Consider the following 20,058-nt stretch of genomic DNA (forward strand, 5'->3'; position numbering starts at 1 on the left):
CTAACTAAACTATCGCTGCTTTCACACTTGGAAAGATACCTTTTCTCCTTGTGCCAACATCCCCTGCTCTATTTTTACATCACACTCAGCGCTTGCCAGGTGAAGTGTACCAACACCAATCCTCCCAAAAACGAGGGACTCCACCACGTGTGGACACCACTGGCTTCCAGAAACAAGCTCAGTGAGGAGTCTGCTCCTCAGAGCCTCCCCGTTACCTGACACAGCCAGGAAGTCATCAATGGAGGTGATGTCATCGACGGCGTCCGTCAGCACGCGGACTTGCTTCTCCCACTGCTCTTTGAAGAGCTCCATGTTCTCCTGGGCCAGCTTGCTTTGTGGTTTTGCAGCCAGGGCCAGGGCAGCGTTGATGACCTGCAAAACACCTCTGGATTTTTAGAGCGCGCTCCTCACTAAACAAGTAGGTTCTGTATGTTTATCCAATGAACTCAGCAGCAAACAAAGCAAGTTTAGTAAGTTTTCAGGAACTTGTTGTTTAAAGACCAAAGTGTTTATTCTGTTATTCTGATGCTTTCACACCCAACTGACATGTGCTCCCACATTTATTATGGTCACTTATTACACTCAAGGACACCTGGCAGGTATTCACACCAGCCAGCTGCACCTTTCTCTAACAGCTCATGCTAAAAAGGCACAGCACCTTTCTGAGCACAGGTTATGTTGTTAAATATTCAGACGTGATGATGTTGGTTCACTGGAGGCTGCATTTCCTAAGCTACTCACCAGAACCTGAGAAAAAAGGTCCAAACGGATTAAGTTGACAGTTTGAAGCAGGAACAATACACAAATACAGAATTCAAGATATATTCTGTGTTTATCTTCTTTTCCTTCAAATTTTAGTCCGTACCTCACCAGTACTTGTTACAAGAGCTCAAGTCTTCTGTCACGGCTCTGGAAGAGCTGGATTAGGCAGGAAACAGGAGGAGAGGGTATTTGGTGCTCCCCTGCTGCTCCTCCCAAACAGCCCTGCACGTTTTTTTCGAGCTCTCTGTTAGGATGTAATTCCTTCTAATCCTACTGTTCTGCCAAGCAGAAGTGTTACACACTGCTGGGTAACGAATCCACGCTCTGCCAACTCCTTGGTCAGTTAAATGTCAAAAAAAGCCTCTCCAGGTGTGGGAAGGAAGCAGCCACAAAGCCTGCTCCTCTTCCAGCATCCGCTCTGGCTCCTGTGTGTGTTAGCAAAACGACCTGGAGACATGCCAGGCACGGGAACACCTCCAGTCAGACCAACATGACAATCCTAATCTTGTTTTCAAGCTAGAGCGTTAGAGCTAATTAACTCGTAAGTTCAACGTGTGATTTTTCTTCTCTACTTCAGGACCGCATTAATTTCACAAAGCTGTTGAACAAAACATGTAAGTGCCAGATGCTCCTGCTTTTCCAAAATCGACATTTTCTACCTGCTTCATTTGAAAGTGTCACAAAGCATTTAAAAGAAGATATAACTCACTAAACACGGAAACGATGACGATGTTAAAGATATCACGATGGCGCCGAATGAATCAGGAGGAGGAGGCTGATTCACCCAAGGGATGCTAGGAACCAACAGTGCCTGAGCCAAGCTGTCCTGCTCTGCAGGCTGCCACACCGCAGCTGCAGATGGAGGCTGGGAATTTTGGTCACATCTACAAGTGAGCTTGATGTAACAAGTGTGCAAACGTAAAAAACAACCTGGCACAAACCACAGTCTGGTCAGGAGAGCTGCTGGGCTGAAACACAGCTCTGACTCCTGGCAATGCAGCACTGCCCCTGTCCTTCCTGAGCAACGTCAGTCCTCTGCTGTTCCCCTGCCTCAAAATGAAACCTGGAATTTGTGCTGCCTGTGCAAGCAGCTGCAGGAGCAGGAGTCCCTTTGGGGAGCCGTGGGGTGCAGGCTGCTCTGAGTGCTTCAATCTGCCCATGGGACTGTGGCTCTCCAGCCCTGGGAGCTCTGTAAAAAGCCTTGTGACACGCATAGGAATTAAGTTCAAAACTTAAAATCAATCAGAAAGAGGTTTTAGAAAGGGAAGCCCATTTTCTGGTCACGGAGGCTGGTTCCTAAGACTGGCCATTGCCATTTCTTGCCTCGGCCTCATGTATGTAACCTCATGTATGTATGTCACCTATCAGTGACAATCTAGATATCCAAAGTCTTACGAAGATGAATGCAAAATGATGAGCAATACACAAACAAAATGGGGAAAACAGCTAATGCTCCACAAATCTGCTAACAACCACTACTGCAGAGACACAAGACAGCAATGCCAGGGCTCAGGATGCTTTCTCCTCCCCTCTCCCAGCCACCCTGGCTAACACCAGGTATGAAAACACATTTTAAGCACTCAGACAGGTCAGCTCCACTGCTGATGGAGCATATGGCCTGCGTGCCTGTGTGATGTATGTCTGGACAGCAGCAGCTGCCTGAACCATTAATCTTTGTCAGCAGCACATGCCTAACCCCAGATGCCCACATTAAGCAGCTCTTCATATCTAACGGAAGAGCTGTCATAGACAGAGGGCTCAGCAAGTACTCAAAGAGCTCAAACAAGGCACTGCCACCAAATTCAAATGCAGGAGGCACAAGCTGCACCATTACCCTTCAGGCAGTCTGCTCACCCATCTGGAATAGGATCCTTGTTTTGCAGTTACACCAGCAGAAAGGAACAGTCACCTCAAAGGCATCTTAACAAATCTACCGAGCAAAATTAGCAGGTGAGATCTCCCTTACAAACAGACCTGCCTTGTGTTTAGAAAGCAGCCAGCATGTGGATGATGTAGAGGTGGGGAAATCAAAGGCTGCTGAGTAGCTCTGCAGAGCCAAAGCCAGAACTGCAGCTCAGTGCAGACAGCCTCACAAAGGTGTGCACGCCTGCACGTGCGTCAGGAGGAAATTCAGGAGAGCTGATGCACCCCGGAGTCCTGTTTCACAGCACAAACTCTCATAGCCATAAATCCACTCGCACACATTTAGCATCTGGATCTCCATCTGCACAGTGGTCACAACATCCAGTTTTAGCTAGGGGAATCAGACCCTTCACTCTAGCAAACATGCAAAGCTTAAGATTTACATCAACAAATTATCCTGGCCGTCACCTGGGATTCCCAGATGATATCCCTTATCCTAGGGATTACTGATAAAATCCTAAAAAAACCCCAACTTTCCAGGTAAATACACTCTTACGTGAGTCTGGTATCCACTACAGAGCAACTGATTTATTTTCTAACAGATGCTTGGACAGATTTGGCAGAAGGACAGAAATATGGGATCTCCTGTGTCTATGTATGTTGGGAGTGGTGGGCACTGCAATTCCTTCATTGTCTAAACCAAACATTTTGGAGTAAGGGTGAAGGGACTGATGGAAGTACACAATTATTCCTGCTTAAAAACACCAAACACTGGGCATTTAACTGTGTGAAATCATTTACAATACAAATAACTTGTGTGAAGGACACATCTAGTCCAAAAATAGGCAGAATATGGCAAGACTACCTGCAGTGTAGCTGCTTCCACGTAAAACACTTGGCAATGCAGGGAAATATTCTGTATTTCAGAGCTTCTCAAAATTCTGCCAGAGCACTGCGATCACAATGACTCACTGAAGTTGTACAAAGAAAAGAATCAAACAGGGACATTTGAGACTATCCAGAAGGAAATGAAGCATGGCAAGAAAACACACTATTTTTATCGATGCTTTGTTTCATACAGCAATTGCAGGGCTGCACTCAGCCCAGCGCTCAGCGCCGCCGTTCCAGCACATCCTGGAGCAGCTCTCCTGTGCCTGCAGCCGCAGCCAGGCCTTGGCAGCCCTGCCCTGACACAGGGGAGGCTGGGGATCCAAAGCCTTGCAGGCGATGGCTCAATCTGCAGCTCACAGCCTCGTGGGAACAATCTGCTTTTTGGCCTGTTTGTTTGTTTCGCTTCTTTCCCTATTGAAAATAGAGATTAAAGACTGAAAAACTTTCTGGCCCCGCATCTGGAAGACTGACACAGAAGCTAGGAGAAAGCTCCTGCACATTTGTTTTTCCTACAAAGAGCCATTCTGAGCACTTGGCTGGCAGGGCCGAAAGAAGAAAGTTCACACGGGAGGAGAAAATTACTTACTTGATTTGCTTTGCAATTCTTACCTATTGTACCTTAAGATTATCTCAATGCACACAACACCCATAAGCTACATAACAAGTTGAGTCAGTGGCTGCAAGCATTAATTTTATGTCATTTTCACCTCAATCTTTTTCATGAGGACCTTTTGCTCTTTGTAGGACGCTGCTCCTTCTGCAGCTGGTTGCATTTTGCCCTGTTTCCTGTGGCATTGGCTTTAGGATGCTGCTGTGCCTCACCAAGGAGCACCCACACGCCTCCCCTCTCCTCACTAAACACCTGTTCTTTACAGCCCAAATATGGGCAGTTAACTCTTGGTTTGGGTTGTTCTCATGTTGGTATTTTTGGGGTTTTTTTGTGTGTGTGCTTTGTTTAGTTTTGAAATAAAGGGGAGGAGACCCCAAGAGAAGTGATTTAGGTACAAGGCTGGGGGAAGCAGGCTCTTGTTGAAGCTGCCCAAGCCAGGGCTGCACCACGCATCACCCCTCACTCGCTCTGTTTTCTTGCTGTCAGCCCACAGACAGAGGCCATGCAGTGCTGCCAAGCTCTCTGCTGCTGCTCTGACCCCCAGGGTTGGCTGGGAGGCACAATAAGAGCACAGGGAGCACAGCGCTCAGCTCACAGCTCCCAAACGATCACCAAAAACATTCCTGCCCTGTGCCTCCCAAGCTGCCCCAAGCTGAGCCCAGCAGGATGCCCCTGGCTTAGCTGGATTTTCACACCTGTGTTTTTCTGCATCAAAGAAAACACAGCCTGCTTACTAGCAGTTTATAAGAACCTGCTCCTAACTTCATTTCCTATATCCTAGATTCCAAAATTATCTCCATCTTCATGTCTCCTCCTCTGCTCCCAGTTCCATTTTGCTACAAGCAGAAGCACAGTTCATAAGCAGGACATTTAAGTCACTTCCACTTACATCCAGCCCCAGGTTTGCATTCACATGCCTGTGTGTCAGCCCTCCCTGAACTTCAATACAGCAAAAAGCACTCTGCAGACTGATGAGCTGAAATGCCTGGAAGCAAAACACGCAGAGACTGCTTTGCACGATCTCCAGCTGTAATGGCAGTGACCAATAAGTGGACAGAGGCTGATGCACCAGAGGAGAATCACAGAATCATAGACAGAATCATAGAAGTTGACTTCTGACTTCCTCCTCTTTGTTCCAGCATACAAAAGGTGCTTACACCACTCTCCCTGCCATTTTGGGATTTGCTTCAGGAGTCTCTGCAGAGGAGTCTCTCCTTCCTCCTGTTGCTACAATGCCACGACACAGACTTTTCTGGAGCAACAGAACCCTTCCCAGCAGCTTATGCTGCCATCCAAGTGATTTTCTATATATATGCTGTATATGGATAATTATCCTATCAACTTCCAAACATAAGAGAAGCACTTTTGTAGCTGAGGGCTCACATGGTAACAGCAGCCCATGCAGAAGGTGCAGGAATTTTGAGCCACTTGTTGTGGTGCCCATTAGTGTGGCTCTATACAGCATTTCCCCAACCTGGAGCAATGAAAGTTTGGGGGTTTCAGGGAGCAGTGGCATTTCTGGAAGCTGTTCTGCTACTGCATTCCACAGCCCATTCTGTGCCTGTGAGAAAACACACAGCCACTGCCCACCTCTCAGCCCAGAACTGAATCCTTCTCCTATCACTGATTCTATGTAAGTCCACTGCATCAGCAGCTGCTCAAGTTTCTGACATTGTTTCCCTGCTGGCCACTCCTGTCCTGTGCTGGTTGTTCACAGTCAGCCTTCATGACACAGAACTGCAACTTCAATGTTAACTTTTACACAGCAGTCTCCATGCAACCTGGAACCTCTGCACGGGACTGCTTGCACTTCTGCATTTTGTTTGTGTGGCAGCAGGTGTGACCAGCATACGTAACCACCTGCCTCATCAGAAATCTATAAGCTGCAAATTGCTTTTCAAGCATTTCAAAATTGGAATGTATGGATGTGGAACAGCAGTCATTAAAAGAAGACATTAATACAAGAAGAGCCAATTTATTTTCATAAAAGATGTAATCTAATCCAAGACTCCTCTGAAGCCTGTTTAATCAGTGACACTCATTGACTGCGCAGGGTGGGTGAGCTCTGCTAAATGCTGGCTGTGCTACAGCAGGCACGGAGCAAGCAGGGAAAGGACAGGTGCAGGCACTGCCTGCTGCCCTCGAAAGGCAACCAGTGGTGCTCAGAGCAAAGCCTGCTGCTTATGGAGGGGAGAGCAGCTCCTGCAGCTGCAGGTCCATCCTGCACCTACCCCCACCTGCTGCTCCTTAGGACGGTCGGCCTCGGGGCGAGGGGCTCCAGCACGTACTGTGGAAGCAAGCACCCCTATGGAAGTTCTGTTCTGTAATTAGTTTCTAAAATCCTGACTACAATTTCACTACAGATCTACAGACAAACATTAAAGGCTTTAAAGAACGAGAAAGTCAACAAATCACTGGTAAATGCAGCTGCAAGTGGCAGCAGACTGTCACATCAAAAGGCTGCAGCAATGCTCTTTCCTTTCATGAGCCATGCTGGGGCATTTTCACTGTTGCCTCCTCAACACCTACAGCTTGTATGATCAGAAAGCTTGCTATGGTTAAGCTCTCTTCTTAGACATCTTAAATTCAAAATGCTGTTACAAAACAGCTTTCGCAGGCTCTCAAAGTAAGTGCTTCTTGAAACAGAACTCAGAAGCCAAAGTTACAAGCAAGGATCCAGGTTTTTGAGTTGAGATAAACAAAATCTTTCACTAATTTACAATTGGCAAGATCTATGCTTAGCAAGAAGGCAAAGAAAACTTCCCCAGCGCTTTGCTAGGCAAATGGGAGCACAAGCAACTATTTCAAGTATGTCACAGCAGTACTTTTCCATTTCCATTCAGAAGGAGACGTTAAGCATTTCATTTCCTAAACATTTAGCTGCAACGATCAAGGACTTTTGTTCCCTCATCCCGACACACAGCAGACTCGCCCCTTCCCCTTACCACCCAGGGAGGCACAAAGATGCAGGCACACAGGTAACCCCTGTGCAAAGCTGGAAGAAATCCTTGTGCTTCCACAAGCAGAATTTCAGCAACATGTGCCCTCAACCAAAAGAATGCAGGCAGGCTTCCAAGTCCTGCCTGGCTTCACAGGAAAGCACAGCGACCCCTAACGTGGTGCCATTTCAGCTCTGGGAGCCCAGCCCAGCAGCAGTGACCCAGCTGGCTGCTACAGAGCACACAGTTCTTCCCAGCGGTTCTTCCTGGGCCACAAAGCAGAGTTGAAATGCTAGATTTAGTCTCCAGCTTTGCCTTCTGCATTAATTGGCTGATCACTCAGCAAACAGCAAGGCTGATGTGACTCAAATGACTTCTCTGGAGGAAAAGCAACCCAACCACACAGCCCCAGTGTTGTTGTACAACAGCATGCTGTTGGAGTGACTTCAATTTTCCACGCCTTCTCTTTGCTGTAATAATTAAATTTCAAACCTGTAATGCCTGAGCCCTCTGGTGATGTGGGCAGTGAATGGGTTCTTGTGCACACCAACAAAGCTTCCAAGCCTTGTTTGTCTGAAGAGCTGCACCATCGTGGCTCCAGCTGGCAGCTGAAGCAGGCAAGTTATCGCAAGGGACCAACTAACTGCTCTACCTGAGATACTGCTTTTATAATTAACTCTACAGATTGATTTCTGCAGAAATCGTTCCTTAACCAGGAGTTCCCTACTCCCAGAATGGCCTCTGCACTGCTAAGCTATTTAAGAAGTTACCTGGGGACTTAATCAAGTGCATTAAATTTCAGTTTCATCCTTTCCACCACAGCAATGCCTTGAATTAAATTTCATACATTATATTTCCTTGTGATATTGATATATTCACTTGAGTTTCAGAGTGTATTATAATTACTGATTGACTTGACTCACTCTGAATCCAGCATCTTTCTGGAAAAATACCATCTAAGCAAAAAAAAAAAAGAAGAAAAAAAGGCAGATAATATTGGAGCAAATTTGTATTTTATGCCTAATTTGCATGTTTGTCACCTAACAACATCCAAGAATAAACTGTGCATCTTGTCAGAAATGAACTGCGAAATAAGCCTGTAATTGCCTTTAAAAAGCAGCACCTCACTGCGCTGCTCCGTGCATCCAGAAGCATCTGGGGATTATTTGGGGTGCTCAGTGGCAGCTGATGAGCACAGCAGCGTGCTGCACTGCACAGACTGCCACGGGACAAACCTGAGAACTGCTAGGAGAAAGCAGATGCCATTTGTAGAACAGTTTAAATAAGTGTCCCTAAATATCTCTCAGGATTCACATGTTCAAATACACTCAGAGCATTAAAGTATCAGCCAGAGAACACAGTGTAACATAAAAGCACTCTCACAAGCCCCATGAACATCTACGGTGTTATTTGCTAATCCCTTGACTGCCCTAAAACTCAGGCAGATCGCACAGCGGAGCATCACAACTGCAGGCTTGGAAGCTCAGATGTGGAACTTACATAAAGCCAAAATTCATCAGCTCCAGCCCTCCCTGTCCATTTCACCACAGCTCCCAGCCACTCCGAATGGAGCATCCACAATCCCTGAAAACAAAGGTTAACAACTGCACCTTGGTATCTGCCACCACAGTTCTGTGACCACTGGCTGCAGTTTATTATTTCACTATGAAGTGGCTGTCACGATGCTCATCTTGTAAAGGCATGGACTTATTGAAATAGGAAGTTGTTGGACAGGCAAAGAAAGAAGAGATTGAAACAAACACGATTCCAAAGAACTTACAGATCTGCACAGGTCCCTTCTGTTTCCATACACATATGGAAAAATGGGAACAAATTCCAAGTGACCCTGAGATGACAACACACCTTACTTTCACACAGTGCCATATGACCATTTCTGAGGACGTCTTTTCCTTTAGGATCTAGTTACCAATTTGTATGTTTCAGACCTGAGCTTCCTGATGCTTTACAAGATGTAACCACAAGAACTGACAGCACTCTACAGCCCTCAAAGTTCATTCCAGTTTCTTGACATTTGAAATGCCAACAACTGGAGTATCAAAATGAAAGAGAAAAGCCTGGCTCTCACATAAACCTAATTTCCTCGTTGTCGTTAAGAAGTTATTAATTAAAGAACAGTCTCAGACAGGCTGAAACTCCTCTTGCATAGCCACTTTTTACTGACTGTGGGCTATCAGGAAGATTAATTGGTGTATTTATATTCTACTTATGTAAAGAAGATAACAATCATAGCACACACACAAGAGCAGAGGCAGTGTCTTTACAACACATTTCTGCAACACAAACATCCACAGAAAACAGTAAACCTGACTCACAGGTTACAAGAATTCCCAGCAAGAGGAACTTACAGCTGCTACGTAAAGAACCGCAAGATTCACCTTTATCACTCATCTAATTACTTTCTATTGTGTAGCTTTAAGAATGTAAGTCATGATGCATTTAACTCTCTACATGCACTAAGGAAAATGTCAAGACCTGCAGACAAGTCTATAAGTGGGCATAAAATATCAGAACCACTCGCCAAGTTGCAGGTTCTCATGTGCTTCATTACCTGGGGACACAGGGCTTCAAGCTGGCTGGCTGACATGCGAACCAACTTCACACCTTCCTCGTTGTTTGAGATGGAACAGGCCAAGTTGGCAACCTGTGTCAGAAAGGGGAAAAAACAAACAACTGTTAGCAATGATTTTTATTTTCTTCTACAAGGAGCTTTGTGACCAGTGACAAAATGCAAAGTGTTCACAATGATTCAGTTCCAATGGATTCTGAAATCACTAATGACATTTGTTCTGTCTCCAGTCGCAAAATATTGGATGATAGAATTGAATGACTACTGAGAGGACAGGCAGCTCGGTGTCTCCACCCACTCGGTTAAGTTCTTGACAGTAATGAGATGAGAGCATCACTGGCTGCACGTGAAGCCAGAGCTGAAAGGCCCACTCCAACTCAGTGAGTGAGACAGCAGCAATCAAACAATTCAAAAAACAATTCAGCTTCAACACAGGTGAGGTTCTGATGCTTGTAGGGACGCTCTCCTGAAAGATTTGTACATCTAGCTTAATGTGAACCCAGAAACACTTGGAGACAGGCTTATCGTGTAATGCACTTATGCAGGAAGTGCAGAGGTGCTGCACAGCTCCCTCTGTTCTGCTGATGCTGTACAAAGCAGGGCTCAGTGACGGCACACTGGATCCTGATGCACTTCCCACTGAGTCAAGGGCTGCAGGATCCAACAGGCAGAACCTGGTCCTCTGCAGTGCTGGAATTCACCAAACAAAGCCACGTGCTGGTACAGATGACGCTGAATTCCCATTCCCACTTCCCCAGAATTGGAACAGCATCTCGTGATGCTAAAACTTTACTCCCAAACCTTGACCTGCTGCACAGCAGCACTCTTAAGTAGGCCACTCTGAACCAGAGGACCTCCTGTTACCAACTGCCTTTTAGGAGTACACAGGACGGGGACAGCACAGACTTTTCTGGTAATTGAAGACATTCCTCGTATCGGAGCTACTCTCAGGGGAAGGAAGTCTGAAGTAAGTTGCATTTTGCAGCTGACAGGTGAGTGATAAGCATGTTATTCTGAGCCATTTGAACACAGAGCTGTAAAAATAGTATGGAGTGAACTGAGACGAACACTGAGCACTGTCATTCCAAAGGCAGAGCAACCTGCAAAACCCCACTTAGGTGTTGTAAAGCACCACTGTAGACCAGCAGATATGCAGCAGCAAACCAGGTTTCTACACTGACTTTCCTCTACAAAATGGGGAAACTCCATCCTCCTTTAGTTAAACCATCCTGTGCGTTCGTACGCGAGTCACTCTGAAGTAGTATTGGCAGCTGTATCACACACTTTCCCCCTCCCCAAGCCGTTCCCTTTACAGCAGATGTTCCCACACAGAATACATTACTGTCCCACAAACCATCAACCACATGCCAAGAGACTTGAGTGGAGTGTTTCATCAATTCCATTATTAATTTTGGGACCGCAGCAAGTTCCCATCGCAAAGCACGCATCTTCCTTTCCCCAGATCCAAATCGAGTTACAAAGGATGTGAAGCCGTCAGCTGTCAGGAGGAGAGCTATGCTTCCAGCACTGCACCACTGAGTAAACAGATGCTGCAGCATATATTTGGACAAAACAAACCCAAGTTGAAAGGAAGACTACGCGGCATCAACGCGCGCCGTACAGAACTGTGCCAGCTTGCTGCAAGACCGCTCCTGAACTTCTCCACTTTCTTTTCTGCCACAGTCCGCAGAGCAAAGGTCCCACATCAGCAGGTGAGGCTGCTGCACGCCTCGGCTCCCTGCAGGGCTGTGCCGAGTGCTCCCAGCTCAGCAGAGGTTCTGTCGCCCCGCGTGGCACAGCCACCAACAGGGCACCCCAGTGACACCTTGCCAGGAAGGAGCTTTCCTTTGAACAGAGGGTTGTTATTTTCTAGATCTGCTGCATCTTAAATCCCCAGCTCACAGTGAGCTGTAGTACACTCTGCTTTTGTTTAGAGGCTCAAAAATAAAGGCAGTAAGATGTCATGATTTAAAAGTCAAATAAAGGTTTTGCTGTTGTTTTAAGCACGGGTCATATTTTTGAGAAATACCAGTTTGCCAATACTTCTTATGGTCCATATTTCGACGTCATTTCTGCCTCCCCAGCAGCAGTTATGGCTTCTAGAAGTGAGAAGAACACAAAGCCCTTTTGAGATGGGGCTGGATAAAAGCTACATTGAGGCGCTGCAGAATCAGCCTCTCGGCTATCTGGAGATGTTGTGCTCTCTCTCAAGCCAAGTGTGATGAATCAAGTACAGAGAATCCTCGCTCTGTCTGAATACAGAGAGGCAAAGAAGTTGGTAATTGAGTGCCCCCACCGTGGTGCTATGCAATTTTGCTTTTTTGCACAGTCATTTTTGTACAGTCATTTTTCTTCTGAATACCTCACTGATGGCAATTCTTCTATAGAAACGGCCTGACTGGGACTGCCAACCTTTATGAAAGAAGTGTGTGTGCTTCCGTGACTGAGCTTCCTTGGCAGCTTAAGACAATCCAGTTGCTGGCTGCCACATTCCATCCTACTTCTGCGCCTCCAAATCTGAACACTTCATTTCAGCACGTTAGTCCAAGAGCAGGCTATTTGCTTTGGCAGATTAGCTTCTCTGCCAGATTAGCAGACAAACTTCCCAGCAAACTGCTGAACGTCAAATGCAAAGCAAGAATGTCACGATGAGTTTAGAGTGCAGTGGGTCAAACCCCAAACCCACAGCAATGCAATGCTTACTGTGCAGACACTCTCAGTCTGTTGCAACAACTCACAAACCTCCTAAAATACCAAGTTTACAAGTGCTGTCAACTTACTAATCCAGCTGTAAATGACATTACAATTACGTATTTCAAATGTCATTAACGAGCCAGTGCTCCATGGCACAAACTGTGGAATGGCACACAGCGGCTGCACTGGGCGCCTGGATGATTAGGAAATTGAACTGTGAAGTGTCTGAAGGCACAGTTCTTTGCTAACTCCTGCCTGGTACCTGGCAAAGAACTTCAAGCTCCCTGACAGGGGGAGGAGAAGGAGCTTCTGGCCACGCGTGCACATAATGCACAGGGTTCTGTAGCCAAGATGAAGATCAAAAGTGACTAAATTTGTTCTAAAGCATGCAGAGCATTTGGAGATCATACGCATTTCCAAGCCTTTCAAATAAAACAGAGCACCTCAAGCAAACAGAAGCTCCCTTCAAATCAAATGGAAATGAAATAGTTTTCCCGTCTCGCCAACAGCACAGCTGACTGACATAGTAAGTGGTCAGATTTGATTTAGAAAGAACACTTGTGCTTGAGAGCAAAATAGCAATTGAATTCCCGCTGCATTTGTTCATTCTTACCATTCAATATCATCAAGCCCCTTTACATAAGCACTGCTGGCACAGGCATCAAAGGAGACAAAAAATTGCAAATAATGTAATCAGTCGTAATGGCCAATTTCTTGAAAGAATTTAAAAAACACATAGGGAGGCCAAGGCGCGCTGGAAAGTAAGACGAGGTGCTTGGATACTGCTTGCAGCACAGCCAGACCAAAATAAAAGCATCTTTTTGATGCGACTTCAAGGCTCCGGTAGCTTTCAGAGTGCGCAGCCACCGCCCAGACCGTGCTTTGTGCATCCTGCAGGGCAGCAGGGATGAGCTTCAACCCACGTCAGCAACAAGCACGTGAAGCAGCAGTGCGATTTGCAGCCCGAGCTAACAGACCTCTGCCATGCAGAACCCCGAGCTGCAGCGACCGACCTGCTCCTGGAACTCAGGTCAGCTGTTTCTCAGCGATGACACCGAGATGGAACGAGGAGGAGCCAGTTAACCACCCCCATGCACAGGGTCAACTGGAAACAGGCTATCAGCAACAAGGTGCATTTCCAAATTAAAAGAATAGGGGGAAATGATACCATCTGTCACAGTTCTAGCTATTTTTCTTCAGAGTTTGCTATTTTTAATCAGGAAGAATCTCGGTATTTTTACAGTAATTTTTTCCTCCATTAGCAACAATTTGCCAGCCCACGTTGGTGTTGTCGGGTGTTCCAGACAATTGCTCTCTCTGACATTAGGCAGCGCTCACCTTTTTCACCTGAAATTCATTATTTATTCATTTCACTTAAAATTTGTTCCTATGACAACTCAGGAGCTGAGCCTCCAGCAGCCTCAGCTACACCAGTGTGGGGTCAGCAGGAACTTCTTACACTGCACTGCTGCAAGCCATGGAGAAATACTGCCACGGCTCTGCAGCTGTTAAAGTGTCTTCTGCACTGGACATCCTAGCTTAAGGAGTGGGGTTACTTTACACAGGACAGTTTAGTAAAGCCTTAACAAATTGCTTTTTCAATAGAAGACAAAAGCCACAGGAGAGGGAAAATGAACCATAATCCCTAACACATCCAAGCTTCCTTTTTTCAAGGAGTTTGAAGGCTGATGCTGAAAGCCCACGTGAACGTTTCTGTTCAGCGCACCTGGGCTGACTTCAAAGCATCACCGCCACCTCCTGCTCCTTACCTACCAGCCCTATTTTCAGGACAGCTTCTCCAGAAAGCCAAACACACAAGGCACGCTCAAGTGGGTGCTGGATGCAACCACGCAGCAACGGTGCGATCCAAAGAAGGCTCAGTAATGAGTTTATTGTTACATAATTTATTTGAAACTGTCAGAGCCCGCCTCTGCCACATGGCATCGTTACAAATCAGGATTGTCTCTCTATGCACGGAACAAACAAGCACTAATTGAGCTTAAGAGCCTGACTACTCTTGCTTTGAAACCCTGGGTGCAAGAACAGCATTCCAGAGGTAAGAGTTTTCAGCGTTCCTACTGAAGAACTCAAGGCTGCAGCTGGACAACAACCAGCATCCTCTCAACTGATGCTCACAAACCCCTGTGCAAAAATGAGACGAAAGCCATACTCACACCTGTACACACACACAGGTAATTCAGCAGTTTCAGTAGCACGCAAACAACGCTTCTCAGAAGTGTTCTTAGTACTTTCATTTCTGATTAAACTCCAATATTTCAGCTTTTTGTTCCCGTTTTTTGTTTGTTTGTTTTTATATTACAGTTTCTCTGGGAACGCAAACTCCTGCCTTTAGCAGCCAAAATTGCCCATTTAAAATGAATAAGAAAAAAAAAAGGACAAGCAGCATCACTGAATATTTCCCTCTCGAGGACAGATTCTCACAAAATTCAGCTACAACAGACGCAATTTCCTCCTCGCCCATGTTAAGAAAACTGTCCAGATTCATTTGGCAATGGCCAAAGCCCAAGGAATCCATTCACCTGCAGAAACAACGGCCAAAAGGAAGCAGTGACTGAGGACTTTCAGAAGACAGGTGTCAATGAGAGCCCACACTTCTCTTTGGGAAATAAAAGAGGGTTTTATTATTCAGAAAGTCCCTACATGCATTAATTCACCCACCACTCAGGTTGAACACGAGCAGTTCAAGACCCAGTCCTGCGAGGCAGAGGTCTGCCCTCTCTCTATCATGCTATCAGCGCCCCAGATTTGCAGAGGCACGGCCTAACAGGAACTGTGCTGTGGTGAAACCACCTCCGAGTGGGGAGGACGGAGGGAGGACGTTGGTGGGGGCCCACAGGGGCTGTGCAGCAGGTCACCAGGAGTCACGCTGTCAGCTGCTCTGTGATTTCATGTGCCTTAAGCAGAGCCAAGTGCCTGCAGGTCTGCAGCAGGTACCTGCAAAGGCTTCTTGGGCAACGCAATCCCAGCGTATTGACTTAAAACAGTGAAAGCCTTTAAATAAAACAAACCGTTACACAGAAAAACTCCTGACGTAATGCACAGTGAGGAACGATGGACTGAAATGGAGATAACTGCTACTTCTAGTGCTCCTGCAAGCTCACGGTTACCTTCCAGCAGAAGACAAGAGCAACTTCAAGTTCTGTGTTAAACACACTGTGGGAAATTTAACCTACATGGAAAAAAAAAACTATGAAGCAAAATGTTTTCATTTTTTTTCTTCAAAAGTTTTCAGATGATGAGAAATGGAGATTTGTCTTCATTGTTGTTTCTCTTTTAGTTTTTTGTTTTTTAATTTCAGTAGGCTGGCAAGCAGCAGGAAGAGGAAGGGGACCACAGACTGCATGTTGTGAACTTCCTGCTCCACAGATCTGTGAAGCAGCAGCTTCTGATTTTCAAGGGCAACCTTTCCTTTGGGATGAAACCTCACAACTAGCACCCTGTAAGCTGTGTCTGAGCATACACAGATCTAGTTAAGGAGCAGAGCATCACATCTGGCTCTCAACCCAGATGAACTGTCCACCACTGCCTCCTCCAGCTGTCTGCTGCTACCCCACAGCAGCTCTGTTCAACACTGGCAAGCTCCTTCCATACCCCAAGAAAACATCTTTGTCCAACAGCCCACTTTGTGTTGTCGAAGTTGCAGAGAGAAAGACAACTTCTCACACTGCGGGATTTGCATCATGACAAACCGAACAGGCTGTCTGCTGAGCAGCAAGTGCAGAAGGGAGAGTGCTGCTCTCACCAACAGGAAGGCTTTGCAAACAAAGAGGGAAAGGGGTGTGTAGCATAAGACGCCCAGTAGGAATTTGCTAACAGTACAGTGTACCTTTATTCCCAGCTTGGCAGATTATCCTTTCTACTGACCTGGCCTAGAGAGCAGAGCTGCTGAAGGAGCAGCAGTGTCTGACATGGGCACCGTGCCCCTCGCAGATGCAGCTGGAGCAGCAGATGCAACTATTGGCACAGGAACCATGCCCTCCTCACACAAACAAGCTAAAGTGATAAAACGTTGTTACAGGCACAGAACACATCAGTTACACAAGCCAGTCAGAGCTACCATGACGGAAATACCACCACTGGTATGTAGTGTAGAGCTGATCTTCAGTAGTAACTTCTAAAGCAAATCCTCATCTTAGATGCCTCTTAGCAACATAAATGTTTTTCTTCAAAATAAAAGTGTTTCCAGCAGTGCTGTTCAGTGTCCGAATATCCAAAAAGGTCTCAGCTGAACTGGAGCTTAAGAGTTCTTTGCTATAACATTTCCTCATCGCTCAGCATGCTGTGTTATGACCAAAGGTTTCTGACCTATTACTAGCTGTTTAAACCAGTTTGTGGTGATTCAGCCCACTGTTCATGACAAGTTTAATGGGAATTATAAGCACATTATGCTCCTGAAGAAGGTAACAAAACAGTAAGAGGAATGAGCTCCACACAAACTTCAGGCAATCCTCAATGGCTCTATGTGAGTAATAGTCCAATGGTGCTAATGAGTGAGATGATGAAAATCCAGTGTTGCATCAAGGCTGCTAACATATTGGGAATGAAAACATTTACGTCACATCTATAAATGCTGTATCCAAAAAAGCTACCTAACGATGCTGTAAAAAAAAAATATCAAGACTGAAGTATCTGGAAAAGAAAGCAGCCCAGGACTCCAGAGCTCTTCACACTACATCAACAACACGTATACCCAACAGCACTTACATTTCCTGACATTTCACAGATTTCCCCTGCTGTTTCCAACAGAGAAAGGAACAAAAAATAGATGGGATTGTTTCTAGGATAGCAGAATTAAACACAATTTTCCAAATTCTAACCTCACTCACCTCTAACTTCTACACCCTTGGCGCCTCCATTGGCCCAAGTGTTTGAAGCTGAAGCCCCACACTCCCAACCATCCCACAGATAGGAATGATGGCTGTCCCTGTGGAAAAGGCACAGCAGAACTGCCTCCTGAGCAGGGAGCAGCAGCCAACCTGGGTGCTTTTCAATAGCGGAATGTCAAAAAACTCCAATGCCCATCCTGATACGTGAGCATTCAAACTCATCTTCAACCACTTCATCCCTCCACTACTCTTACTGTTCAGTTTCCTCGCTCTGTGTGTATCTGTAGTCAAATCCAGACAGATTATGCTCAAGTCTTATTCTTCTTCCTACCAGGTTTTTAGTTTCTGCTGACTTTTTGATCTCTGCCACCATTCTTCACACCCTGCCATACATAATGTGGTGCAGCATTAAACACTGGCCTCAAAGAAACCTTACAAGAACAAAAGTCACCCTATTAAAAGGTCACTTGATTTTATTTATGTATGCTGGATTAAATTTGTGCATGCAGTTTTGCTGGAAAATGAAAGAACTTTTTTTTTTTTGCTGAGGCTTTCCTACATTGCTGATTAGGAATGCGCACAAGGAAAGCATGTTTTATGAGTAGAACTTAATTTATTTATGAATTAGTTGACTAATCAAATGAACTTGCAAGGAAAGTTCATCGGTTCTTGAACAGTGTCAGATTTTAGAGGGCATATTAGAGTTACACTGTCTTTTGCTGAAGACATTTGTTTTAAATTGCTGCCAAGGTTATCCACAGACAAATTACAAAGAACGTGCTTGTTCTTTGGAAGAGATATTTTGCTATGCATCTTAAAAAGGGAAATTACTCTTGAGTTGGACTAAGTCTGCCTCTTCTCTCCAGACCATAGCACAAGGACATTTCCCTTGTAACACACACTTCAAAATAAAAGCAGGAAGATGACAAACTTCAGTTTGCAGATTTTCTTCCTCCCTGTAAGTTAGCTCACTGAACAGGAAAAATAGGTGCTCAGATACCATGGTAATGACTGATAACGACTCCAGCCTTGCAAATGCCAAGTTTTGAGAGATTCATATACCCCAAGATTCAGAAGAGCATCTCAAGTCAGCGTTTGATCTGGGTGCCAAGGGCTGGGCTCGTCGTGCGCTGTGCACCCAACATCCATCTGCCTTGCACTGCCGCTACACACCTCTGATGGCAAATGTGATGAAAGAACATTTAAACAACGAGCAAATCCAGCCCACTCCCACCTCCAAAGCTTCTAGTTTCATCCGTTTACCTTTGCTACGTCAAGCCCTTGAGGTGTCCAAATGCTAGCTACTATTTTAGCCTAAGCTATGTGTTACCCATTTCACATGATGGAAAAAGAAAAACAACAGAAAACAAACCTTGCAGCTGTTAGGCTCCCTTAAGAAAACACAGGCTGTAAGCATGAGCAAATCAGGGCAAACTGTAATAAAAATGTTACAAGCGTGCTTCTGGACAGTGGTATTTTTAGACTGAGGTCTGAAGAATCATTTCAGAACACGGGGAGAGACAGTGAGGGTGACAGAAGGGGAGAATGTCAGTGTGAGAGGCTACGGATAGCTTACGGAGTTAAGTGCCCAAATGCGATTCTTTCCAAGCAAATAAATTTGCAGTCTGCATCTGTTCATGGGTTTTCACCAAAGATGCGAAAGTCATCTCTGTATGCAAGATAAAACCCAACGCGTTAAAAAAGGCACAGCGTCGTCTTTTCAGATAAATTGAAGTAATTGGGAAAAAATTGGTGCTTATGAAATATCATGGAGAGCTTCCACCTCCCTGCTCTTATCAAAGTTTCTCAGAGGAAGATTTGAAAATAAAATTTGAGTCAGGAGAAACATGTGACACAGGGGTACCGGGCTCGCTCCCGCACAAGGTTATTTGCTATTTTTAAGGAACTACAAACTCCTTTCCAGAAACGTCCTTTAAGCAAGCAAACAGCTATTGCAAGCTTTTACCTGCACTCTGTCCTCATCTGTCTTTTCAATACCTCATTTCTTAAGGGTTCAGAAAACTTGTAAATTGAAATTACACAGTATGGTGACAAATCAACAGCCTAATTTCTTGTTTTTCTAGAGCATTCAATAGTGTAGCAGAACGTTTCCTCTCCGACATTTATGGCTCTCTCATTTTTCAGAGAACAGCCCAAGTGCCATTAGAGCGACTGCAGCTCGCAGCACGCCGGCAGCTCGCACATAAGCACACTTCAAAGCCCAGGTGAGCGAAGGCAGCATGGTGCTAAGTGACAACACTGAAAAACAAGCCTCGAGTTTCAGGACAGCTTTCTCTCTAAGAAGAAACATTAATTCTAAGGATGCCACATCTTTCCTCAAGAGCAGAATTACAGGTTTGAGAGCCAAGGTTTCTTTATCCATCAGCATAAAACCCACCAGAACACAAGCACATGCTTTACAATCAGTGTATTAGGAAGACTTCCATAGTCCGTGAGTAAATTTAACTCCCTCTTGTATTGATTCCTGAAGTGCTGCTCCTTCCGTTTTTCTTCTCTGCTGTGCTTAAATTGGCTTCTCCATCGCAGAGTTAAACTCGGGACGAGTACTGGTTAGTTAATGGGCTGTTAGTGCAGAGACTTTGAAAGCTACCTTTGAAATACATTATTAAAGTGAAACAAATCTAATCTTACCCTAATTTAAATCTAATTTTACCCTTTCTTGGTTTTCAACAAGCAGGATAAAGGGCTAGTATTTTACTATGAAAGCACAAATCAAATGGAAGCCCTCCGGGACAACTTTATGGCTTGGTTTATCTAGACAATACAGGCCCTGCAGGCAAATCAGATCTCTGTGGTTGTACGTACTTTGGTTGAATTTGGCTGCCTGGACTTCAGAATGGCAAG

At 45.4% G+C, this 20,058-nt stretch overlaps 1 protein-coding gene across 1 annotated transcript in view; it reads right to left on the reverse strand.

Moving 5' to 3' along the window:
• Positions 1–20,058, reverse strand: part of CTNNA1 (catenin alpha 1) — a 106,432-nt gene that overhangs the window by 18,373 nt on the left and 68,001 nt on the right. Inside the window, exons 10-11 of the mRNA XM_048961083.1 lie at positions 9,635–9,727; positions 216–372 (exon numbers count right to left, since the gene is read on the reverse strand). Of these exons, the coding sequence (XP_048817040.1) occupies positions 216–372; positions 9,635–9,727 (250 nt within the window). The remainder of the gene's footprint in view (positions 1–215; positions 373–9,634; positions 9,728–20,058) is intronic.

This window comes from Lagopus muta, chromosome 14 (genome assembly GCF_023343835.1).
Source record: "Lagopus muta isolate bLagMut1 chromosome 14, bLagMut1 primary, whole genome shotgun sequence".
Classification (NCBI taxonomy): Eukaryota; Metazoa; Chordata; class Aves; order Galliformes; family Phasianidae; genus Lagopus; species Lagopus muta.